Source organism: Rhinopithecus roxellana, chromosome 2 (genome assembly GCF_007565055.1).
Source record: "Rhinopithecus roxellana isolate Shanxi Qingling chromosome 2, ASM756505v1, whole genome shotgun sequence".
Lineage (NCBI taxonomy): Eukaryota > Metazoa > Chordata > Mammalia > Primates > Cercopithecidae > Rhinopithecus > Rhinopithecus roxellana.
The window spans coordinates 10,276,949-10,303,512 of NC_044550.1; the positions used below are offsets into that span (position 1 = coordinate 10,276,949).

Sequence of the window (26,564 nt, forward strand, 5' to 3'; positions counted from 1 at the left end):
GAGGTACACTAATTTTAAAGGGGCAGATGGAGAAGGAAGATCTATTGAAGAAGACCAAAAACAAGTGTTGAGACTGATGTTTCTAAGTTAAGAGGTGTTTCAGAGATGGAAAAACAGTCTGTTGCTACAGAGATATCAAATAAGAGGACTGAGAAAAATTCATTGGCTTTGTCAAGGTATCATTTAAGACCTTTGACAGAGTGATTTTGATAGGCTTTTAGAGGACTTGGTTAGATCAGGTTTTAAGGAGTGGTTGAGTGGGTAAGAAGTGGGAGACTCAAAATTAATGACCAAGTCAACTTTGCTTTAACCCTTTGAAGATGTCACATATTTCACAAGACAAGCTAGACCATATGTTGATATATAGGAAAGGAATTGTTTTAAGAAAAAATTTTATTTTATTTGTTAATACTTCTCCATTTCTATCTCTGCTTACTGCCTCATTACCAGCCAGAGGCTGACAAATTTTCATTAGAACAATTTCAATGTTTTTAAGGAAATATAAAATACAGGTCTCTGAAATTACACAAAAAGTAACTTGTATGCTAAGGATTTGCTCCTGAAATTTACTGTCATGGTTTGAAGGGATACAAAAATAATATCCTCTGTTTCTCACCCAAGTTTAGAACCACTGGAGATATAAGCAGATGAGTCGTCTGCTACAATTTAAAATATCTGCTTTGAAATTGATAAAGTCTAGAGTTAAGGCCTCTATTTGTAGACTCATAATGGAATTACTTACAATTTACTGCTGAATTATCCATATTTACTCATTTTGTCACTGGTACACCTGGACAGCCACAGGTGTAGAACAGAAAATTCTTGTTCCTTCTGAAAGAACAGGAATGCAGGAGGGGTTGAGCTCTACATGTCCAGTAGTCCTTCTCAGCCTTAATCAGATAAATCAGATAAATCTTTCCTCTTCTGGAGAATGGAAACTTTCATATTGTTTCGGCTTAGCAGGGCAACTAACCTTTAAGGAACTGCCAGGTGTCCAGTTTTAGTATATCAATGAATATCCGCAATTATCTGAAAAGGCTGTTAAAATACTCACCTGTTTTCTGATGACTACGTATATATTGAGACTAAATTTTCTTCATTTATTCAAACCAAAACAGCACATTAACCAAGATTGAATACAGAAGTAGATACGAGAGTCCAGTTATCTTCTGTTAAACCACATTATGGAGATTTCTTCCCCCCCCGCCCCTTTTTTTTTTAAAGAGATAGGATCTTGCTCTGCCGCCCAGGCTAGAGTGCAGTGGAGCAATCCTAGCTCACTGTAGACTCAAACTCCATAGGTTTAAGTGATCCTCCCACTGCAGCCTCCTGAGTAGCTGGGAATACAGGTACGTGCCACCATATGCAGCTAATTTTTTTATTTTTATTTTTCTTAGAGACGAGGACTCACTTTGTTGCCCAGGCTGGTATCAAACTCCTGGCCTCAAGTGATTCTTGTACCTTGGCCTCCCCAAGTGATGGGATTACAGGCATGAGCCACTGGGCCTGGGTGAAATTTCTAAAAATGTAAAACAATGCCTTATGTAAGTGACAGGTGGATGGGTGTGGCAAACCACCATGGCACATGTATACCTATGTAACAAAACTGCATGTTCTGCACATGTAAGCCAGAACTTAAAGTATATTAAAAACAAAACAAAAACAATGCCATTCTTCTTGCTAAATTTTTTTGTTAGGAAATAGTATTTTTTTTTCATTAAAATGCTAGTTATGTTAATATGCAATAGGTTTATAATTGTTACAGTAAATTACTAAATAAATTGAAAGAAGTTTCAGTTTTGATTTTTTAATATGTTAAATTTCTATAGCAATAATATAAACAAAAGCTCTTTGGGATTCTCAATAACTTTTAATAGTGTAAAGAGGTTTTGAGAATCTGTGATCTAGAGGAATTCACATATAATTTAGGAAGAAAACATAGCTTTATAATCCAAAATATGCATGTTAGGGCTTAAAACAGTACTTTGATGTAAAGTATTTTTTAAATGACAGTGTAAGTTTTGTAGTTATCACAGTTTGTATTATTTGGAATTTTTCATATTCATATTATTTTGAAATTTTTCTAAAACTTTTTTTATGTCTTTAATGTACAACAGAGGAAGTGAACAATGAAATAAAATGTTTGCAAAACTATATAATTTTTTTGTGAACATTTAATTTTTCTAGGCCGTAGATGCTTTCCTGAACAAGCTCAATAAGTTATAAGAATATGGAAAAAAGATGTTCATTGATAATCTTTGGAATATTCCTGGTATCTTACACCTAACAGAATCAATATTTCATATCTGAGTTAAGTGAACAAAGTGTATTTAAAATTTTTTTTTGATAGTACAGTCTAATGCCATTTTGGAATGTATGTGGAGGTTAATTTGCTATTATAGGAAGCTCTCCAGTTTAGTGGTACCTGTTTATCCTTTTATCATGTAACATATGGTGGTCATAAGGTTGGTGAGTTTCTGATTTTTCTCTTTTTTTTCTTTAAGCAGACAGTCTCAGTGATACCTTGAAGAAGCTGAAGATAACAGCTGTTGACAGGACTGAGGATAGTTTAGAAGGATGCTTGGATTGTCTGCTTCAAGCCCTGGCTCAAAATAGTAAGTTTCATTATGTTTACTCAAATTCCAAAGAGGAAAATCAAGTCAGTAGTCATTCAGAAACTGGTATGTAGTTAAGCACATAACTTTGTATTCATATAACTTGAATTCTTTTGAATCATATCCCTGAATACTGAGATTGTTTTACGTGTTCTACCCTCCTACTTACCCTCCACGCCCCCACAAGATCCTCAAAGCCAAGTTGATAGGCAAAGAAAGGAGGAATTGATGGGTAGTGATGACATTAATACCAGTCCCAGAGAGAGGCCATTGTTTCATTTCTAACAGTCAAGCATCATAGTTGTTTTTCTTAACACCTACGTCTGTACTTTAAAAATAGACTGTTTTATATGTCGGGAGAGTGGGGAGGGATAGAGAGGAGAAACAGAGGGGGAGCTTAAAACACTTAACTTTTTTTGGGATCTTATATTTTAAAATAATTGTACCTTAAAATCATATGTATGCATAGATAAATTTGGAAGGAGCCATTAGTGGTCATCAAAAATCTTTTGAAATTGGGGTAAGATTTCATCTTTAATGTGATAAATAATGCTAGAGATAGAAACTGTACAATTCTTCATTGACTAACACTTTGTATTGCATTTTATTTATCCTATTTCTATGCACTAATTTCTGTATTATCACCATCAGTATAGAGTGATTTTCATTTGTTATGTTAATTCTACTTGGTTGTGCTGTGGTTTGTTCTGTACTTGTTTTTAATTATGCTCTTGTCCTATCCTGAAACTAATTATGTAGCTGACAAAGAATCAAGGGGAAAGTATATATTGTTAAGGTTTTAATTGTAAGGTTTCAACACTTGTTGATGTATGTGTTTTTTATTTTTTAGTAAATCTTGATTAGAAAAATCTAAAATAATTGCAGTACTTTTCATCAAAAAAGCACATTTAAGAGCTAGCTTTTAAAATTGTTTTTCAGTAATTATTTTGAGGTTATAACTGTCATGCTGTTTAATCTTAGAGATAACAGGAAGAGATTTGAAACAAGGAGTTCAATAAGAGCATCTGGGTAAGGCTCAAAATGGTAAAGAAAAAAGAGGAAAGCAGAATGTCTAAGACTGCTATCCATTTTAGTAGACATATGTGGCTATTTAAATTTAATACAAGTAAATAAAATTTAAAAGTAAGTTCCTTAGTCTTACTTCTCAGTAGCTGTATTTGGCAGATAACCACCCTCTTGGGAATCACAGATATAAAATATTCCCATGATCATAGAAAATTCTTATGGATAGCACTGGTCTAAAAACTGGAAAGAACCACACGATGACCTAATTTTTTTTTACATGTGCCTGTAATAGGCAGCTTTACACAGTAACGTAATTAGCCTAAGTAAATTGAGTATCTCAGGTATATTTTTTTGAGCAGTTTTTTATTATAACCTTTGTCTGTTTTCAACGACACTTTTTTTCTCTGTTAGACAGTAAACTTTTAAATAGACTGTTTGCTTTAGGGTCATATTCTTGGTCATCTTTAGAGGTTGCCCATTCGTCTCCTAGAGAAACTAGAAGACAAAGAGATGAAGTTGAAGGGAAATGAAGAAAAAAGGGAGTAAAAAGTTTATAATTTTCAAAAGAACAGATTTAAGAAACACTGAGAAATTCATAATCATTAGATTAAATTAGCTTAGATTAGAATAAGCCCATTGCAGGCTTATTCACCGTACCTTTTGTTGAAAATGGTCTTGAAATTGTATATCACAAAATGTTAAGGCCACGTAACCACAAGGTATTAAAACAATAAACTCTCACCAATTTAATGACGTCCCAGAAAGGGAACAAAAGGAATGTCTTGTTAAGAATCTGAAACAAAATTTATAAATGTCCTCATGCCTAAGACTACTGACAAAAAAGAATTGGACTTTGGAAGAAGGAGTTCATGCAGATGTTCAGTCTTTGATTTAGGAGTTACTCCTGTCATTGGATTACTTACTGTATGTTTAGCACTGGGCTGGGGATTATAGCCACTATCTAATCTTTCTTATAGTCCCATGAGGTAGGTATTATTATCACCATTTAAAGGATGAAGTAACAAATTAATAAGCTTATTTGCCTTGCTCTGGAAGAAGTCAGAGTTTGGATTTGAACTCTTGATTTACAAAATAAAAAATTGTAATCTGAGTAAAGTGAAGCTTTTTGCTGAGTTCATGTAATGTGAAATTGTTCCAAGAAGCTAGGTTTTCACATTGTGTTTAAAATTTTTGTTTTTTCTTTAAAATAGATCCAAGTATTTATTAAAGCAGATAAGCCTTTTTTCTTGAACTGTAAAGTGATCTATGTATTTTTATAGGCATTTATTAGCATACTTTATAAAGTTAGCATATAGCTTTTTAACAAGAAAAAGTAAAATATATTAGTGAGATGTTAATTTTCTACAGTTCTTCCTTGAATAAGGTGATTGAGCCATTGGTACTTCTGTCTTCCTAAATGTAAAATTATAAAACATTTAACTTAGAAGAATCTGTACTTGCTTTTTTAAACAACAACAGCAACAACAACAAAAACACAGAGAGCTTCTAGTTTCATATTTCTTCCTTAAAAGTGTCAGGTGTTTTAACTAAAAATAACACTGTTTCCACCACAGTTGCACCTGATCAGGAAAGAAAGATTTCTCCATTCTGTACAAATATAAGATGGTAATGTGTGTAATGGAAATATAAACAAAATTTGATTTTATAGTCTCCTACCCTGTTATTGGAAAGGTTATCTCTGAAAGGAACAAAATAATGCTTTTGAAAGTTTTACACTGTGTGAATTTAGTGCATCTGAATTGCATATTACAAATGACTGTAATCTGAAATTAGAATTTTTACTTTGATGTATGGCTTTAGAGTGGTTTTCTTTTTTTACCATTGGCAGTATTTCTCTCTGTAACATTTATAGTATATGTGTCTATCTTAAGAGACAAGAAGTTTTGAATACTTACTAGATTTTATGAAAACATTTTGTTTAAGCAAGCATTTTGTGTAAATCTCTGATCTAAATTAATAAAAAGTCATTCATTCACTCATATAAATACATCAGATCTCAGTTTTAAAATGTTTTTGGTAAATGTGTGAAGGCTACCAGCCAATATAAATCAGCTTCTGTTTATTTTGGTCTCTTTTGATTCAGATTATAGTTAGAAGATTCTCAGTAAATGCTTATTTGATTGTAGTATGGTTACTCTATTTTATGCTTATTTGGAAATATAAAACAATAGACCACCTATTTTCATCCCTAAACATTAAGACAGGAATTGTCTTTGGAAAATGTGGCATCTAAATCATCTTGCAAGAGAAACTATTAAAGTCCCAAAGGCAAGAAAAATTAACCTATTTGTAATACAAATCCTATTCATTTTATTCCATTTTGTGGATGAGGACTGTTTTGTGTTGCCAGGGGGACCATAAAGTGATGCCATACAGCTTTAAACTCTCTTCCTGAAGAAGTAAGCTGTCTTCCCCTGCCTCGTTCTCTCTTTTTTTTTTTTCTCTTTAACTTAGTTTCTTGCTTGATGGCAATTCCCATTTCATATGAGAGTCATGTAATTGTTTATTTTTTATAGAACAACTCTGTGAGATACTGTGTGTTTACTTGTCTTCAAAGAAGAAAAACATTTAATGTCTAGTTCCACATCTCTAACTTTCTATCATAATATTCACTCACATGTTGAATTCTTGGTTTATTTTCTAGCCCTAAGGTAACTTGCTAGCCCTTATTCTTTTTTTTTTTTTTTTTTTTTTTTTTTTTTTTTTTTTTTTTTTTTTGAGACGGAGTCTTGCTCTGCCGCCCAGGCTGGAGTGCAGTGGCCGGCTCTCAGCTCACTGCAAGCTCCGCCTCCCGGGTTCACGCCATTCTCCTGTCTCAGCCTCCCGAGTAGCTGGGACTACAGGCGCCCGCCTCGTCGCCCGGCTAGTTTTTTGTATTTTTTAGTAGAGACGGGGTTTCACCGTATTAGCCAGGATGGTCTTGATCTCCTGACCTCGTGATCCGCCCGTCTCGGCCTCCCAAAGTGCTGGGATTACAGGCTTGAGCCACCGCGCCCGGCCTGCTAGCCCTTATTCTTTATTTCATTTGTTGTATTGATTTTTGGCTCCCTTCTAGGCTACAATCCTAAGCATACATAATTATAGGCACACTTCATTTTATTGTGCTTTACTTTATTGAGCTTCAGAAATACTGTGTTTTTTACAAATTGAAGGTTTATGGCAACCCTGAGTTGAACAAGTCTTTCAGTGCCATTTTTCCAACAGCATGTGCTTACTTTGTGTCTCTGTGTCACATTATGGTAATTCTTGCAATGTTTCAGACATTATTATTATATCTACTTTGGTAATCTGTGACCAGTGATCTTTGATGTTACTATCGTGATTGTTTTGGGGTGCCGTTAACCATGCCCATATATGATGGTTAACTTAATTGATAAATGTGTCTGTCTGACTGCCCCACCAACTAGCTATGCCGTATCCTCTACTCCCCATCTCTATTCCTCTCCTCAGGCCTCCCTATTCCATGAGACACAATGTTTAATTTAGGCCAATTAATAATCCTACAGTGGCCTATAAGTGTTCCAGTGAAAGAAAGAGTCACATCTCTCTCACTTTATATCACAAGCTAGAAATGATTAAGCTTATTGAGAAAGGCATGTTGAAAGCAAAGATAGGCCAAAAGCTAGGCTTCTTGAGCCAGTTAGCCAAGTTGTGAATGCAAAGGAAAAGTTCTTGAAGGAAATTAAAAGTGCTACTCCACTGAATACATAAATGATAAGAAATTAAAGCAGCCTTATTGCTGATAGGAAGAAAGTTTGAGTGATCTGGTTAGAAGGTCATACTAGCCACAACATTCCCTTAAGCCATGTCCTAATCCAGAGCAGGGCTCTGATTGTCTTCAGTTCTGAGAAGGCTGAGAGGTGAGGAAACTGCGTAAGAAAAGTTGAATGCTAGCAGAGGTTGGGTCATGAGGTTTAAGGAAAGAAGTCATCTTCACAACACTAAAAGTGAAAGATGAAGCAGCAGCTGCTGATGGAGAAGCTGAAGCAAGTTACCCACAAGATCTAACTAAGATCATTGATGAAGGAGGCTATGCTAAACAACAGATTTTCGGTATAGATGAAACAGCTTCATATTGAAAGAGATGCTACCTAGGACTTTTATAACTAGGGTGGAGAGGTCAATGCCTGGCTTGAAAGGACAGGCTGACTCTCTTGTTAGGGGCTAATGCAGCTAGTGATTTTAAGTTGAAGCCAGTATTCATTTACCATTCTGAAAATCCTAGGGCCCTTAAGAATGATGTTAAATTTCTCTGCTGTTCTCTGAAGATGGAACAACAAAGCCTGGATGACAGCACATCTATTTACATCATGGTTTACTGAAGGTTTTAAGCCTACTGTTGAGACATACTGCTCAGAAAAAAAGATCCCTTTCAAAATATTACAGCTCATTGACAATGCACCTGGTCACCCAAGAGCTCTGACAGAGATGTACATGGAGATAAATCTTATTTTTGTGCCCGTTAACACAACATCCATGGATGAAGGAATAATTTCAAAGTCTTATTATATATATCATAAGGCTGTAGGTGACATAGATAGTGGTTTCTCTGGTGGATTTGGGCAAACTAAATTGAAAACATTCTGGGAAGGATTCACCATTCTAGATGCCATTAAGAATATTCGTGATTCATGGGAGGAGGTCAAAATATCAACTTTTTTTTTTTTATTATACTTTAAGTTCTAGAGTACATGTACACAACATGCAGGTTTGTTACATAGGTATACATGTGCCATGTTGGTGTACTGCACCCATTAACTTGTCATTTACATTAGGTATTTCTCCTAATGCTGTCCCCCTGCCAGCAGCCCACCCCACGACAGGCCCCTGTGTGTGATGTTTCCCACCCTGTGTCCAAGTGTTCTCATTGTTCAATTCCCACCTGTGAGTGAGAACATGTGGTGCTTGGTTTTCTGTCCTTGTGATAGTTTGCTCAGAGTGATGATTTCCAGCTTCATTCATATCCCTGCAAAGGAGATGAACTCATCCTTTTTTATGACTGCATAGTAGTCCATAGCGTATATGTGCCACATTTTCTTAATGCAGTCTATCATTGATGGACATTTGGGTTGGTTCCAAGTCTTTGCTGTTGTGAACAGTGCCGCAATAAACATACATGTGCACGCGTCTTTATAGTAGCATGAAAATATCAACATTAACAGGAGTTTGGAACAAGTTAATTCCCTCTCTTATGGATGACTTTGAGTAGTTCAAAACCAGTGGATGAAGTAACTGCAGATGTGGTAGAAACAGCAGGAAAACTAGAATTAGAAGTGGCACTTCAAGATGTGACCGAATTGCTGTAATCTCATGATAAAACTTGAGCAGATGAGGAGTCACTTCTTATAGATGAGAAAAGAAAGTGTTTTTTTGTTTTGTTTTTGTTTTTTGTTTTTTTTGTTTTGTTTTGTTTTGAGACGGAGTCTTGCTCTGTCGCCCAGGCTGGAATGCAGTGACACAATCTCAGCTCAGTGCAACCTCCGCCTCCCAGGTTCAAGTGATTCTTTTGCTTCAGCCTCCTGAGTAGCGGGCCACCATGCCTGGCTAATTTTTGTATTTTTAGTAGAGATGGGGTTTCACCATATTGGCCAGGTTGGTCTCGAAACTTCTGACCTTGTGATCAACCCGCCTCTGCCTCCCAAAGTGCTGGGATTACAGGCGTGAGCCTCCGTGCCCGGCCTTGAAAGTGGTTTTTTGAGATGGAATCTGCTCCTGGTGAAGATGCTGTGAACATTGAAATGACACGAAGAATTTAGAATATTACATAAACTTAGTTGATAAAACGTTGACAGGGTTTGAAAGAATTGACTTCAGGCTTTAAAGAAGTTCTATAGGTGAAATGCTGTCGAACAGCATTGCATGCTACAGGTGTCTTTTGTGAAAGGAAGAGTCTATCAGGATGATAAACTTGGTCCTATTTTAAGAAGCTGACATAGCCACCCTAACCTTCAGCAACCAGCACCCTGATTAGGTGGTGGTTAGTCAGCAACCTTCAGCATTGAGGAAAGACCCTCCAGCAGCAAAAAGATAAGACTTACTAAAGGCTCAGATGATTGCTATCATTTTTTAGCAATAAAATATTTTTAAAGCAAGCTGTGTACACTGTTTCTTTAGACATAATGCTCTTGCACACTCAGTAGACTACAGTACAGTGTAAACATAATTTTTTTTTTTTTTTTTTTTGAGACAGAGTCTTGCTGTGTCACCCAGGCTGGAGTGCAGTGGCATGATCTTGGCTCACTGCAACCTCCTCCTCCCATGTTCAAATGATTCTCCTGCCTCTGCCTCCTGAGTAGCTGAGATTACAGATGCCCACCACCACACCTGGCTAATTTTTTGTATTTTTAGTAGAGATGGGGCTTCCCCATGTTGGCCAGGCTGGTCTTAAACTCCTGACCTCAGGTGACCCACCTGCCTCAGCCTCCCAAAGTGCTGGGATTACAGGCATGAGCCACCATGCCCAGCCTGTAAACATAACATTTATATCTACTGGGAAACAACAACAAAAAAAATGGTGTGATTTGCTTTATAGGGATATTCACTTTATTGAAGTGATTTGAAACCAAACTCACAATATCTCTGAGGTATGCCTTTATGTACATAAGGTGTTAATCTAGATTACTCCATGAGTCTTCTCCAGCAGTAAAAACTTTTGTCGTCATTTGCTTTAGTCAGCTTTATGCATTTACTATTTTTGAACAGACTTACTTTCAGGTCTCAAAGTTACTTCCTAAGTAAAAGACTTCTTATTATCAACTGTTTTTTTTTGTTTCAGTGTTTGCAATCTCTGAACATATTCCTGCTGTTTTAGTAGAGATGAAAAATTATTATTTTATTCTTTCATAGTAGTATCATGAATAGATTTTTACCTTTTTATCTAAAGTTATCAAATGTTCCACAGAAGTAATGTATTTCTTTTGTGAACGGAATTCATTGGGGTTTTTTTTTTTTTTAACCTCCTTTACATTTTTTCATATTATATGCCTCTTTTAGTGATTGTGTTCATTGTCCCTGAGGACTTAGCACTGGTGCTCCTTATGAACTACTGAAGATTCAGTTTTTACCAAATAAAGATAGCATTTGAAGAATATAGGGGATTCTCAACTAAAGTGTCAACTGAAAAGACATTGACAATTCCTGATGAGTTGAGACTCCTGGATTGCCATAGGATGGTGATGGCCTCCTAAATCTGTATCTTTCCATGCATTCTCTAAAAGTCCACACAGATCCACGAAGAGATAAAACCAACTAACAATATTCTGTGTCTTCAGCATAACTAGGAGACAGACTTCAGATTATTACGGAGATAAATAAATATCCAAATTTAGCCTACTCAGCTTCAGAGACCACTGCAGGGAGAGTTACGACTGCAGAGACCACATGGACAAGAGGAGAGGGAAATGGGGAACCAGGAGCCCAAGGGTAATAGCACACAATGAAAATTACCTTTAGAAGGAAAAATTCCTACCGTAGTAGGAAAATAGTATGATCTGGTCTTAGATTAGATTCTAACATTGGCTACTCAAAAGTACATGGGACTCCAGGTGACAGGTCAAGAAAGCACCACTTTGGGGATGGAGTTGTTCACCTTTATGTACTTGGTGATGAAAAGAAAGAAGCAAGAGGGAGAAATGAAGTGTTCTGTAGAAATAAGGAAACCACAAAATCAGAAGACATACTGATCACCCCACTTTGGCCTCTGTTCAGAAGAGGGAGCATTTGAACTAAAAATCCTGGGTATTTATCCCAAATTGTTGCCTTTACTGCATTCAATTTTTATTACTAGTCAAGGAAAATAAAAAATTATACACTGAATAGGAAATTTCAGATAAGGTACATACATAGGTGCTACAAAAAAGAAAGCGGAAAATAAGAATCAAAACATTTTAGCTATTAAAATTTTTCAGTCTAAGCCATCTGTGAGGCAGTTATCATTACCAGAACCCTATGACCCATGTTAAATATTATTAAATAAGCCTTTGCAGATACGAACAGAAGAAACCTTCAAGTTATAAATTCAGAAACTTAGAACCAAAGTAAACACCAGGAAAACGTGAAATTAGAGTTGACCAGAATAAATTGAAGAAAACGAGAAAATTGTTTTAAAAATTAAGACTAAATTTCAGGGTACCCAAGGAAGAATAGAGGTGATTGAAAATTTAATAAGGGGCATTGGGGAAAGAGATGCAAGCAGGCAAATGAGAAGACAAAGGATCAGAGAAAAGATAATACAGAAGATAGTCAAAAAGATCCAACATACATGCAATTGGAATTCATAAGAAGGCAAACAAAATTGTGAAACAGAGATAGTATTTAGAAGTATAAGCTTTCTGAAAGTAAAGGAAGACCAGAATCTGTTTATTGAGAGGGCCCACCATATACTTGTGAACATTGATCTGAAACAGTCAACTGAGAGATATAGTGTAGGAAAACCTTTAGACTTTAAAGATGAAAACAAATACAGAGGAAAATATCCTCAAGACCTCCATGCAAAAATATTATTTACAAAGGAAAGAAAGGCCGGGCATGGTGACCCACACCTGTAATCCCAGCACTTTGGGAGGCCAAGGTGGGCGGATCACTTGAGGACAGGGGTTCGAGACCAGCCTGGCCAATATGGCAAAACCTCACCTCTACTAAAAATACAAAAATTAGCTGAGTGAGGTCGTTCATGCCTGTAATCCTAGCTACGTGAGGCTGAGGCATGAGAATTGCTCGAGCCCAGGAGACGGAAGTTACAGTGAGCAGAGATTGCGTGACTGCACTCCAGCCTGGGCAGTAGAGCGAGACTCAGTCTCAAAAAAAAAAAAAGGAAAGAAAGTCAGATTGGCATCAGACTTCCACAGAGCAATACAGAATTCAATAGTGGGGCAGTATTTTCAGGTAACTGATAAGAATTTTATATTGAACCAAGCTGCCCCTTAAAAATTAAAGCTATAGAAGAATCCTGTTAAAGGTAAAAGAATCCAGGGAATACTGTACTCTTAGCCTTACAGAAGAATCTTCTTAAACTTGTACTGTTTAATACAGTAGTCACTCTTCAACATGGCTGTTGAGCATTTGAAATGAAGCTAGTCTAAATTGAGATGTGCTGTCATTTAAAAAACAGCAGATTTCAAAGACAGTATAAATTAAAAAATGTACAATACTCATTAGTAGTTTTAGAAATATTGATTACATATTAAATCTTATTTTAAAAATTTTGTGAAATATTTACAAATGCTTTGTTTCTCCTGAAGCTTTATAGGCCAGCATTTCTTGGATTGTGGGTACTAGCTGATCAAAGTGCTTTTAAGACTTGGGCCAGTCACTGTGATATGATGGAAAATGCAGGTTAGAAGAAAATAATAAGTAAATTAATATAATATAATATAATATATAATTGGGGTATTCAGTATAGGAAGAGAACTTTTTTAAAAAATTATTTTAAGTTCTGGAATACATGTGCAGGGCATGCAGATTTGTTATATAGGTAAATGTGTGCCATGGTAGTTTGCTGCACCTATCAATACATCATCTAGGTATTAAGCCCCACGTGCATTAGCTGTTTATCCTGATGTTCTCCCTCCCCATAACCCCCTCTATAGACCCCAGTGTGTGGTGTTCCCCTGCCCATGTCCATGTGTTTTCTTTGTTCATGTTCCCACTTATAAGTGAGAACATGCAGTGTTTGGACTGCTGTTCCTGTGATAGTTTGCTGAGGATAATGGCTTCCAGCTCCATCCATGTCCCTACAAAGGACCTGATCTCATTCCTTTTTATGGCTGCATAGTATTCCATGGTGTATATCTACCACATTTCCAGTCTGTCATTGATGGGCATTTGGTTCCATGTCTTTCTATTGTGAATAGTGCTGCAGTGAACATACTCGTGCATGTATCTTTATAATAGAATGACTTATATTCCTTTGGGTATATACCCAGTAATGGGATTGCTGGGTCAAATGATATTTCTGGTTCCAGATCTTTGAGGAATCGGCACACTGTCTTCCACAACAGTTGAACTAATTCACATTCCCACCAACAGTGTAAAAGTGTTCCTATTTCTCCGCAGCCTTGCCAGCATCTGTTGTTTCTTGGCTTTTTAGTAATCACCATTCTGACTGGCATGAGATGGTATCTCATTGTGGTTTTGATTTGCATTTCTCTAATGATCAGTGATGTTGAGCTTTTTTTCCTGTTCACTGGCCGCATGTCTTCTTTTGAGAAGTACATGTTCACGTCCTTTGCCCCCTTTTAAATGAGGTTCTTTTTTCTTGTAAATTTGTTTGTAGTTCCTTGTAAATTCTGGATTTAGACCTTTGTCAGATGGATAGATAGTGAAAATGTTATCCCATTCTGTAGGTTGTTGGTTCACTCTGATGGTAGTTTCTTTTGCTGTGTAAAAGCTCTTTAGTTTAATTAGATCCCATTTGTCAATTTTTGCTTTTGTTGAAATTGCTTTTGATGTTTTTGTTATGAAATCTTTCTCCTTGTCTGTGTTCTGAATGGTGTTGCCTAGATTTTCTTCTAGGGTTTTCATAGTTTGGGGTTTTACATTTAAGTCTTTAATCCATCTTGAGTTAATTTTTATATAGGGTGTAAGGAAGGGGTCCAGGTTCAATTTTTTGCATATAGCTCGCCAGTTTTCCCAGCACGATTTATTAAATAGGGAATCCTTGCCGAAGAGCAGATGGTTCTAGATGTGTGGTCTTATTTCTGAGATCTCTATTCTGTCTTACTGGTCTGTGTGTCTGTTTCTGTACCAGTACCATGCTGTTTTGGTTACTTTAGCCTTGTAGTGTAGTTTGAAGTTGGGTAGCGTGATGCCTCTGTCTTTGTTCTTTTTGCTTAGGATTGTCTTGGCTATGCAGACTCTTTTTTGGTTCCATATGAATTTTAAAGTAGTTTTTTCTAATTCTGTGAAGAATGTCAATGGTAGTTTAATGGGAATAGCATTGAATTTATAAATTACCTTGGGCAGTGTGGCCGTTTTCATGATAATTGATTCTTCCTGTCCATGAGCATGCAGTGTTTTTCCATTTGTTTATGTCCTCTCTGATTTCCTTGAGCAGTTGTTTGTAGTTTGGTAGAGAACAATTTTAAAGGAACCTTAGGTTCATTATTCTAGGGTTACATTCTAAGGAGAAGGCAGTATATAGGGTCTAAAATATGTTCTATGTACTTAATCTAAAGCAGAAAGGAGAGAACAGTGTATATCCAAATATATTCTTACCTAGGAGTTTATAGAAAAAGGAGCACGGAAAGGCTTGAATCTGGGAGAGTGAGAAAGACCATCTTAAAATCAATCTCTCACAAACCATGAGATTAGTAACAGAAACAAGATATATAACAGTGATACTGGGTGCTGTTTGCTTTCTGATATGCTCTGAAGCACTATACTTTATAAAAGGCGAAAAAGGACTCTCATGATGCGCAGTTGCCAGAAGGATATAAATCTCCATTGGTATTTGTAGTTGGTGATTGAAGCCTTGGCAGAAGATCTGGTTTTGCTAACATTAGCTAATGAATGTTACCATTTTTGCTTCTTAAGTTTGCTACATTTGAAAAACTTTTTATGTTCCTAACACAGAGAAAATGCGTAAGAGAGAAATGTGGTTTGAAATGATGCTGTATGCCAAATACATACTGAAGAAGATTTACCAGTCTCAGTATTTATAGTACCAGTACTGATTTACTATCACTAAGGACTACACTTTAAATTATACTTGGGGAAGAAGAGATGAATTTGTTCTGCTGTGTCTTTCTAACATTATTTTTCATCAGGGTTCCATGTCACTGCACCTATAGCCAGCTGTGTGAGTAGTCTATGGACATATACTTGATTGAAGTTAACTGGCTTCGCTAATCGTATAAGCAGTGTAAGACTGTCAATGTGTCAGTCCATTTGTGCTGTTATAACAATACCACACACTGGCTAAATTACAGATAGTAGAGATTTATATTTCTCCCTGTTCTGGAGGCTGAGAAGTCCAAGATCAAGGTGCTGGTAGGTTCAGAGTCTGGTGACATGCCATACCTCATTGATGGCACCTTGTTACTGCATTCTCACATGACAGAAGGTGGAAGGGAAGGAGAGTGAGAGAGCTAGGCAGCTCTCTGAGGCCTCTTTTACAATGGCATTAATCCATTATAAAGGCCTCACCTCATACTACTGTCATATTGGGGATTAAGTTTTAATACATGACTTTTGGGTGGTACACAACTTTTAAACCACAGCACCCAGTATGTTGCGAATGTGTTCAAGAGTATAAGACATGTAAATTGGCATATTAATTGATATAATGAATTGGAAATGAATTAATATTTGTATCCGAATAAGAATTAGGTATTCTCAACAGAAAGCTAGTTTGATACAAAAGAAAATAGCTTAAAGTAATAAATAGATTAGATAAATGTGTTTTCATTATCTTTACTGTGATTGTAGATGTTTGAATTTGATATTAAAGGCAAGGGTGGTATCATGCTACTTTTTACTTCAGTAGTACTTGAAAGTCCAAGTGAGTTGTATTCACTCTAGAACATCTAAATGCTTTCATTTTTACCTCTTCCTTTTCAGATTTTCTGAGTACTCATTTGGCATTGTAAAACAGAGAAGATTAAAGTTTCATCATTAAGTATACTTTGGAATCTATAATGAGACGTTTTTTGGAAATAATAAAATTTAGTGAATCATTTTTTTCTAATGGAAGCTTCTTTGTAAAATATGTGTATTCTTGTTATTATAGTTTATTTGTACTATATTTTAAAATTTATTTTAACATATGGTACATGTGAGGACCTAATTGTATTTTTTTAAAATCAATTTTCCTAATACACTGTGTCGTTTAATCTGTTCCTTATAGATATTTCTATCATGGAATAACCATTTAATTTAATATAATTGCATCAGTGTCTGAGAATAAAACAGCACAAAATATTGTGCTGTTACCTTACCATGCTATTTTAGTTATGGTAGCTTTATGGAGGAAGTTGCCCATTACACATCTATTTTTGAAAAATTGTTATTGTTTTCATGGGTTTGTTATATCAGAAATTTTATAAATACTTTGTTGTATTTCTGAAAAATTCTATTGGATTTGTAATAAGTCATAAATTAATTTGGGGAGAAATGAAAACTTCTCAATATTTTGTCTGCCAATCTAAGGGCATGGATTGTGTCTTCTCTTATTCTAGTCTTCTTTTTACGTCTCAATAAGATTAGGTAGTTTGGTTCATATGCTTTCCATACATTACTTTTTTAAAATGTTCCTTTGTATTTTGCATTTTTGTTGTTGCGTATGGATTTTTCCTTATAACTTCTAAGTGATTATTGTTAGAGATTAATGTGAAAGATGTCTTGATTTTTATATTTTTGTATGTATTCAGCCACCTTCTGTTCTTAATTAAAATAAATTTTTAGCTAATTCTCTTAGGTTTTGCAATCAGAACATCTAGAAAGTGATACTTTTGTTTCCTCTTGCCCTTATAACTAAAGCTGACTTACTGTATTGGGTTAAGCTTCCAGTGAAATAGTAAATAACAGTGATATGGTTAGTACCATATTTTAGTTTCTGATACTGATGGTATGGCCCTTCTGATGTTTCACCATTAAATGTAACATCTCTTGATTTTTATGTAAAAGTTCTTTTCATTTAAGAAAATAATAAAGCCGGGCACAGTGGCTCATGCCTGTTATCCCTGCACTTCGGGATGCTCACGCAGGAGGATTACTTGAAGTAAGGAGTTTGAGACTAGCCTGGGCAATAAAGCAACACTGCATCTCTACCAAAGTGTGTATATATATGTATGTGTGTGTGTATATATACATATACATATGTATATATGTGTATATATATTTATATGTACTTATGTATGTATATATGTATGTATATATACACACACTATATATGTATATGTATGTGTATGTGTGTGTATATATATATTCCAGGCATGGTGGTATGTGGCTCTATTCCCAGCTATGTGGAAAGCTGATGCTCAAGCATAGAAGTTTGAGGCTGCAGTGAGCCGTGATTGTGTCACTGTACTCTAGCCCAGGTGACAGAACAAGACCCTGTCTCAGAAAGAAGAGAAAGGAAAATAATCAAAGCACAATTTCTTAAAAAACAAAAAGATTTTAAACCACAAATTTTTTGCCAAATTAATAAGTGTTGAAAGTAGTAAGTCTCTACCATTTTATTGCTGTAAAGCTTGTTTATAAAAAAATTATTTGTTGAGAGCATTAATAATAAGGGAACTTTTTTTATAAGAAGGAAAATACAACAAAGTTTTATAATCTTTGAATCAAGGTCATTTAGTATACTAGTGAAGTTCAGTATAATTTATATCCTCCTTTGTGTATTCAGGGACAAATATTTATCTAATGAGAATTAGTATGTAAAGAATGATTGGAATTAATAATATGAATGTGTATATCTTAGAAAAAATGACTATTAAAACATCTGACAAACATAGGATGTTTCTTAATCTAGTAGTGTGTAGCTTCAAAAGTGTTTAAAGCTACATTCAATAAGGCATTGCTTTTGCCACCAGAAAATTGTTTACCCTTACAAGGTCATGTTATATCAGCCTTTAAAGTATATCTATATGCCTTTAAATTAATAGGTATTCGTTTGTTAGTTTATATTCAACCCTGAAAATGTGAACTTAATTGCTTATGATTTCAGTTACTTTAAAAAAATGTAGTTTTACACAGATTCACATATTGAGTGCATGATGCCAAATGAATTTTGATATTTCAAGATTTAATAATATATGAATAGAAATTTTTAATAAATTAGTACAAAATTTTTAAAATAATTGGCCTTAAAGACTGTTTTTTTGGCCCTAGAGGAAAAGAGAAACACATTTAACTGGGAAAAGAGGTAATTGAATTGGAAAGAATTTTGGATGAATCTTAATTCACACAAATCTGTCATTTATCCATTATGTTAAATTGTGTGGTTCATGGTCATTTTATTCTCTCTTAAATCTCTAATAACTGAAGAAATGTGAATATTTCATGTTTTTGGTAAGGTAGGGTTGAGGTATAATTTTCTAGGGTAATATATGTATATACATATGTATATAATGGGTTATATAATTAAGAGTCTTATTTGAGTTAACTTTTTAAGAAAGAAATTCACTTACTAAATGTAGGTTGGCTCGTTAGAATATTGGTGAGTATTCAAACAGAATTGAGCTCATACTGTTGTGCTGTATCATACTGCTATTAAATACTTAGTTTAACGTTTAACATAAATGCTAAATACTTCATTTAATCAGACATTGGGAGCATTTTATACAGTTATATCATGCTTTGATGAGGTAAGATTTAGACTACACACCCCTCCATATTCAAGTCTCATTCGTTCATTTATTCAACACTTAGTATTTATTTATAAATGAAAAAGGCATATACAAACAATGAATACACATTGTGCCAAACATTGTGCTATCTCCCAATAATGACAGAAGCTTATTTCTTTCGTGGGGTAGAGACTGATCGATAAATGTTATATTATAATTTATCATAATAAGTGCTATCATAGGGGAATGTTCAGTGTCTATACTTGATCTTAGCCAGACGGCTGAGAAGCAGTGAGGTACGTTCAGTATCTAATGGGACTACATATTTACTGACCTTAAAGTAAAAATTGTGATGTCAAAAAGGAATAATCATAAAACAATGAAGGGCAAAAGGAAATGATCTGACTCTAGTACTTAATTCAGCTTATTAAAAGTTCAAATCTTTTATTTTTGATTGAATTGGTTCTTTAAAAAATTGTTTTAGAAGACCCCAGAAGTACTGTATGTAAAGCAGAATGAACTAACTTATATTATATTATACTCTGAATTACTCTGATGATATGCATGCTGATGTTTTTGGATCATGTACCAGTCTTTGAATAACAAGTTCTAGATGTATGCCATCCAGTCCACTAGCCACCAAGCCACATGTGGTTATTGAGCACTTCAAAGGCAGCAAGTTGAAATTGAGATAAACTATAATCTCAAAGACTTATTGCTAAAAAAAAAAAAGTGATTTAATTTTTATATTGATCAAAACTTTATTTTATGTGTTTCTTTTTACCTTTTTAAATATTGCTGCTAGAAAATACAAAGTTATATATGCAACTCACATTATATTTCCCTTGGACAGCATTGGCTCAGATAAATGCTTCTCAAATTTTAGACTGCATAAAATTATTTGGAAAGATTGTTAAATTATAAATACTTAGGCCCTATCCCCAGAGATTCTGATTCAGTAGTTTTGGGGTGGGGCTCAGCAATTTGCATTTCTAATAATTTTCTAGAGGATGCCAATATGCTAATTTATGAATGGCACTTTAAACCATAAAGTTTTAATGTAGACAGTTATCTTTTCAGTGGGTTGAAAAGAATGCTGCCTAGAATGAATCAAAGGCAATACCAGTTTTCACACAGTCTGTTATCTGGTCTAATCTGTAAATAAGATACTGTCATACTGTCTAGAGGAATATAAATGTAAGCATTTTGCTAGGCCTCTGAAGAAAAAATGCGGAATTTTGTCAAAGACCATAAGTATTTTTTAAAATAAGTATGTGTTTGTTGTTGTTGTTTCTTATAAAGAGAAAAGAAAATAACTCTTTGTAAAATGGGAAAGTAAGACCTAGTTTGTCATTTCCAAGACAACAGAATTTACTTACATTCTAAGCAAAGGAGGGGGAGAACATTGTAGGAAAAATCTTACATACCTATGAAAGTCCCATTGTGTGTCAAATTAGAGAGAGAGAGATCTTTCATTTAAAGTATTTGCTCTTTCCTATTTTCTTGTCATAGATACATATGATAAGAAATATATATGTATATTTATGTGTGTGTACACACGCGTGTGTATGTTTTGAGACAAGGTTTTGCTTTGTTACCCAGGCTGGAGTGCAGTATTGGGATCCATGCTCGCTGCAGCCTTGAACTCCTGCACTCAAGCAGTCCTTCTGCCTCAGCTTCCCGAATAGCTAGGATTGCAGGCATGCCTCACTATATCCAGCAATTCATTTTTACTTTTTGTAGACATGGGGTTCACTGTGTTGTCCAGGCTAGTCTCAAACTTCTGACCTCAAGCAATCCTTCTGCTTCAGCCTCCCAAACTGTAAGGATGGCAGGCATGAGCCACTGCAGTTGGCTTCATTTTTATGTTCTTAAAAGCACTTAAGCAGGGGATGATGAAATTGGAATGAGTAGTAAGATAAGGCAGCAAGAAGTCAGAGTGACAGGAGGAAGAAGATAGAGGATTGTAAATAATGGAAAGCAGTGAGGAGATAGATGATTTTATTAAAGTTGGGGAACAAGGCTTATGGTTTCTTCTACTATGATACTTGTAGACCTGTTTAGCTACTATTCTCAGGGCCAGGGAAAGCATTTTAATGATAGTATCATCTAATCTTACAGTTCATAAACAACTTAGTAACCCAGTCTCCAGCTAATAATTCTGTCTCATCCTTACCAAATAGTTACTCAGCCTTTATGAAGAAGGAATCTTTCATCATTCTTTATGAGGGGATCTGTTTCATTTTTTCATAGCCCTAAGACTGGAAGACACTTTTTAGTGTTGATCCCTAATCTTCTTTCCTTCAGCTGTTGCTCATTGGTTCTATTTCTAGCTCCTGGATAAACATACAATGTGCTTTCTCCCTAATAAACCCTCTATACTTGGTGATAACTGTCATATTCCTTATTTCCTCATTTGGCCCTCATATGATGACAAGGAGACAGTAGATGGTAGAGCAGAGGTTGATACTATTTTTTCCTAATACTTGTGTGGTATGTTTGTGTTCTTACTTGGAAATATTTGTTGGAAGGGCTAAGATGATCTATTTCTAGGAGCAGTGGTATATGAGGGTTCTTCAGAGAAATAGAACTAATAGAATATGTGTGTGCGTGTGTGTATGTGTATGTTTGTGTAGCTATATATAGATGTATAGATATATATGTAGAGATAGATAAGTATGGGCGGTGGGGAGAGAGATTTATTTAAGAAATTGGCTCATGCAAATATGGGGGCTGCAAGTCCAAATCTGCAATGTGGGTTGTCAGGTTGGAGACCTCGGGAAGAGCTAATGCTGTAGTTCAAGTCTGAAGACTGTTAGCAGAATTTCCTCTTCTTTGGACAAGGTGTGTTATTTATTCTATATTCTATTCAGTTCTTCAACTGAGAGGGCATTGCCTGCCCCAGTGTCCTACATAAAGGGCAAATCTGCTTTACTGAAAACCTACTGATTTAAATGTTCATCTTATCCAAAAACACCTTCACAGAGACATCCAAAATAATGTTTGGCCAAATGCGTGGGCACTGTAGCCCAGCTAATTGATACAAAATTAACCATCAGAAGTGGAATATACATTTCTGGGTATCAAGATGGATTGTATTGAACAATAGTTATATGTTGGGATAACTGCTAGTGAGGAATACCTTAGCATTAGAACTTTACACACAAGAAGCTACAGTTGGGCCTGGTGTGGTAGCTCACACCTGTAATCCCAGAACTTTGGGAGGCTGAGGCCAGGAGGATCTTTTGAGCCCAGGAGTTCAAGATCAGCCTGGGCAACATAATGAGACCTCATCGCTACAAAAAAATTTAAAACATTAGCCAGACATGGTGGTAGGTGCCTGTGGTCCCATCTACTTGGGAGGCCGGGGTGAGAGGATCACTTGGGCCCAGGAGGTTGAGGGTGTAGTAAGCCATGATCATGCCACTGTACTCCAGCCTGAGCCACAGACCAAGACCTTGTCTCAAGAAAAAATAAGAATCTATAATTGATTTTACTGAGATTTTTCATGATCACGACCTACTTTTTAATCATTGAAGTAAACCTCACAAGGAGGCTCCAAAAGGCAGAGAAATTGGGTTGTTTTGTTTCCTAAGAGATATAAGGAATCATAGTCTAGGTTTTAGCACACAATGTTCCATGAGGTGAGTTCATTTTAGATGCTTATAATTTTTTTTTCCATGGTTAGTTATACATCTTTTCATTGTACTAAAGGAGCAAGCAGAATGTTTTTATTTAAATGGCTCATAATAACTTAGTTATGGATTGATCATATTTTCATTCTGATGTGTGCATGTGGGAGGGATAATATAAAGGCAAGGTAATTTTCTGCAATGATTTCTGGAAGCTTAAAGAACATTTTTGCATACATTTGCTTATGAAAAAACTATAATCCAAGACCTGATTAGCTTAATGCAAAGTGAAAAGTTTAGTCTCTGCATGAGCTAGTAACTGGTAATTATATGAAAAACTTCTATTCTTAACTTTAGAAGAAATCAAGATTACTTGGTGAGAGAATCTTATCAAGATGCTTGATGAGAGAATCTTAAAATATAAGACAGTCTCTTTGTAAACTCAATCCTCTTTCCCTTAGGAGTAATTATAACTACGACAACATCAATACATGTAACTTGCTTCATCTTTAGTATTCCCATAGCAGTTTATACATCCCTCCAATTGAACTTACGTCAGTGTGTATTCATTGTTTTTATATGCCTTTTTCATTTATTCTGTTATAACTCCGTAAGAGGAGGGATGCACTTCTATTCAACTAGCATTAATTGTGTACCACTATGCGTTAGTTGGTAATCTTGTCCTGGACAGTTTAGTGGTCTACATAGATAAGTAATATATAAGTTTTAATATAGTATAATATATTATATAATGGAGCTGATTACAAAGTGTTATAGAAACAGAGAGATGGATTCAACTCACATTTTTAAGAGTCTTTCAAAGTGTCACAGAGGGGATGACATTTTATCTGGATCCTGATGGGTAAATAGACATTTTATAGGTATATTGTTGTCCTTTTCCTTCTACCTAGCTTTTCTTCAAATCTTGGATAATACCAGTCATCTACTTTTTACAGCTTCTCAATACTGGTAGCCTTCAACTGTTGGCCAAAAAATTACTCAATGGTAGAGAATGTTGCTTTTAGAAATTTAGTGCCTGTAGTTTCAGCTGGTAGTGCTTCTACATATTCCTTGATTGTAGAATGCATTTTTCTTTTTAGCTTAGAATATGCTTTATTGTCCTTAATAACTCAGCTCAAATCTTATCTTATTTGGAAACTTCGTGATATTTATACATCTTTGGTTGTTTATCATTATAGCTTGTACATAACCTCCATAGTGGTATCAAATCACATTGAATTGTGATAATTTATTAACCCCTCTCCGTCTCTTACTGGATAGTTAGCTCTCTGAGGATATGATTTGTGTCCTCTTTATTTTTATTCCCAAGATAGTAGCAACTCAGTTAAAATACACTTTCCTTGGATGATCTCATTCTCTGCATGTCTTTGACTACCAAATATGCTCTAACAACTTGGAAACAATTACAGTGCTGTGTGCGAGTATTGAAGTGGGGGTAAGTTTGATAAGCAGAACCAAGGAATCCTGAATTTTGAAAACACAATGTATTTTAACCAGCTAAATGTGGGGGCCTGAGGATTATGGGAAGAAGAACATCCTAAGCAAAGGGAGAGCATGTATAAAGTCATAGTGGTGAGAAAAGAATCTAGTCCATTAAGAAACTGAAAAGCTTGATATGGCTAGCAAAAAGGGTACATGCAAAGAAGGGTCAAGAGGTGAAAAGTGGAAAGGGCATAAGGGATCATATTATGAAAGGACTTTTATGTCATGCTAAACATGATTTTTTACTTGAAAAGCAAGTAAAAATCAGATTTGTGTTTTAAAAAGATCAGTGTGGAGACAGTGTGAAAGGAACAAAATGTTGGCACACCTAATTACCAGGAAAGGTAATCTGTTGACAGTGATGGAGAATATGGCATACAGAGAGAGTAATAAATGTTTAGAGTGTAGGAATATGGCATACATAGAGAATAATAAATGTTTAGAGTTCCAGGGCCTAGGAAATGTGAAAGGAAAATGACTAAGGGTGAAAGGATAACTGAACAATGTTGAAGGGTCCAATTAAGATTATAAATTATGAATTTGTAGTGATACAGCTAACATATTTAGTAACATAATTTACTGTTTTAAAATCACGGAACAGGCAAGGTATATGGCTAGATTTATCCAGTGGTAGAATTTAATAGCAAGGTGAAATAAATAGATAGGGTTTAGGGTACTGCAGTAATACTAGAGTTGTTGAAATCATTGGTCTTTTTTTTTTTTTTTTTTTTTTCAGTGTAGGTAAGCATGACATGAATTATGGAAAGAGGGCTGATAGGGAAAGGAGGAGGAGTTGAAAGAATAGAGGTTTCAATGAGGCTTAAAAAATGTTTAAGAAGTATAAAAGACATGGTAGAAGAGAAGACTAATCAGAAAGTTATTTCCAAATAAAAGCTTTCAATCATAGGGTAGTTCTACCTATGATTATAGGCCTTGGGTGTGATATTGTGATGGATTGTTAAAGAGCAGTAGAAATTATTAAAGTCAGGGAGTATGGGGCCAGGTTATTAACCACTCTGTGTAGATTCAGAGTTGTTCAGGACGATGGCAGGAGTTGAAGGGGAGAGACAAACTGGAAGTAAGCTCCAGTGTACTGGGGGGTTGTTGTGGTACTAATGATGAGAATGGGGAAAATATAATGTTACCAGATGGTAGAGGTTGAAAAGAGAGAAGCTGTTTTTGAATGAAGCCAGAAGACAAAATGTCTCAGATATTTTTGAGCTAAGAAAATACAACTTCAGCTCCAAGCCTGGGTCTTGGGGTAGAAAGTGAAGAAAAGAGAGTTGAGAAGTTCTTCGTGAGAGTACTTCAAGGGAAGTCTCCTGAGAAGAATTAATCTAGCTAAAAGTAAAAGGTAGGGCCTAGAGTTTTGTGAGTGTCTGGTTTTAAGAGATTCAAAGGGTACAGTAAAAAGTGTTCAAAACTAGGTCTGAGGGGAAAATTCCAGTGGAAGGATGCTGCTATCGGATGGGAAAGTCTTTCATTGGCTGTCGTGCAGTTAATCTTTTGCCAGTTGCTTTGCTCTGTCCGTATAGTTTGGGAGGTTGTGATCTGGTTTGTCATTATAATCTTTTCTTTTCCTTTCCACTTGGGAGGGTGAATTCTGGTTTGACTATTATTTCCCTCTTTGTTCCCCTGAATTAGGTACTGTTAAGGGGTCTCCATCGCACTTTTTTACCCTTATCATTTAAATAAGGCCAGCTTGTGATACCATGCATTCCCTCTTACCTTAGAACATCTTGCCTTGGCCTTTCCCCATGCCAAATTGGAGGAGTTTTACAATTTCAGCATTTGTCTTAGGTATTAGGGAGATCTAAGTAATTACTCTAGTGCCATGATATTTAGTAAATCCAGGATCAATATGAAAACCTTTCAGCACTCATGTTAGGCTGCTATGTATTACTGTATCTCCACAGTCTACAAACAGCATTATGTTTTTAGAACACAGACATCTCCAAATTCAGGGCTAAGGTCTTATTGCCAGTCTGGCGTCTACTGTTATGGGGTAATTAGATGTTAAGGTGATAGAGTTGGAGGAGGAGGAAGTATGGGAGTGTAGTGAAGAATAGGAACTAAATGCAGTTTTTGAACAGATTCTATTTGGATTTGCTTTCTTTTTCACTACAGATCTTAATCACTTCTGTTTCTTTTATGCCCTGTGTTTCTACATTTGTTTATTTTTTCTTTATTAATACTTAAATTCTTTCCCTACTCAGCTCCGGCACCCATTTCCCTTCCTTTTCTTGCTTACAACCCTTCTCCTTTGGGGAAGTTATAAGATTAGAGTGAGATGACCCTCAGCTCCACTCACTAGGTTACAGGAGCCATACTAATCATACAGATTAGTTTAGTCATGTGAGCTATGGTGGTTTTGATCTCTTTTTCTTTTTTGGAGGGTAGGTGGAAGAAAAGACTTTTGTGTTGCTCTGAATTGTGTGGTGTGTGTCTGTAAAAGCAGGAATTAGTATAGTCGTTTTTCT

General features: G+C 35.5%; 1 protein-coding gene across 5 annotated transcripts in view; it reads left to right on the plus strand.

Moving 5' to 3' along the window:
• Positions 1 to 26,564, plus strand: part of RAP1GDS1 (Rap1 GTPase-GDP dissociation stimulator 1) — a 181,817-nt gene that overhangs the window by 28,159 nt on the left and 127,094 nt on the right. For 4 of the 5 annotated variants that reach the window (XM_010358639.2, XM_010358644.2, XM_010358648.2 and 1 more), the window contains exon 2: positions 2,505 to 2,615. In XM_010358639.2, coding sequence (XP_010356941.1) covers positions 2,505 to 2,615 — 111 coding nt within the window. The remainder of the gene's footprint in view (positions 1 to 2,504; positions 2,616 to 26,564) is intronic. The other variant, XM_030916292.1, reaches the window with a different exon arrangement.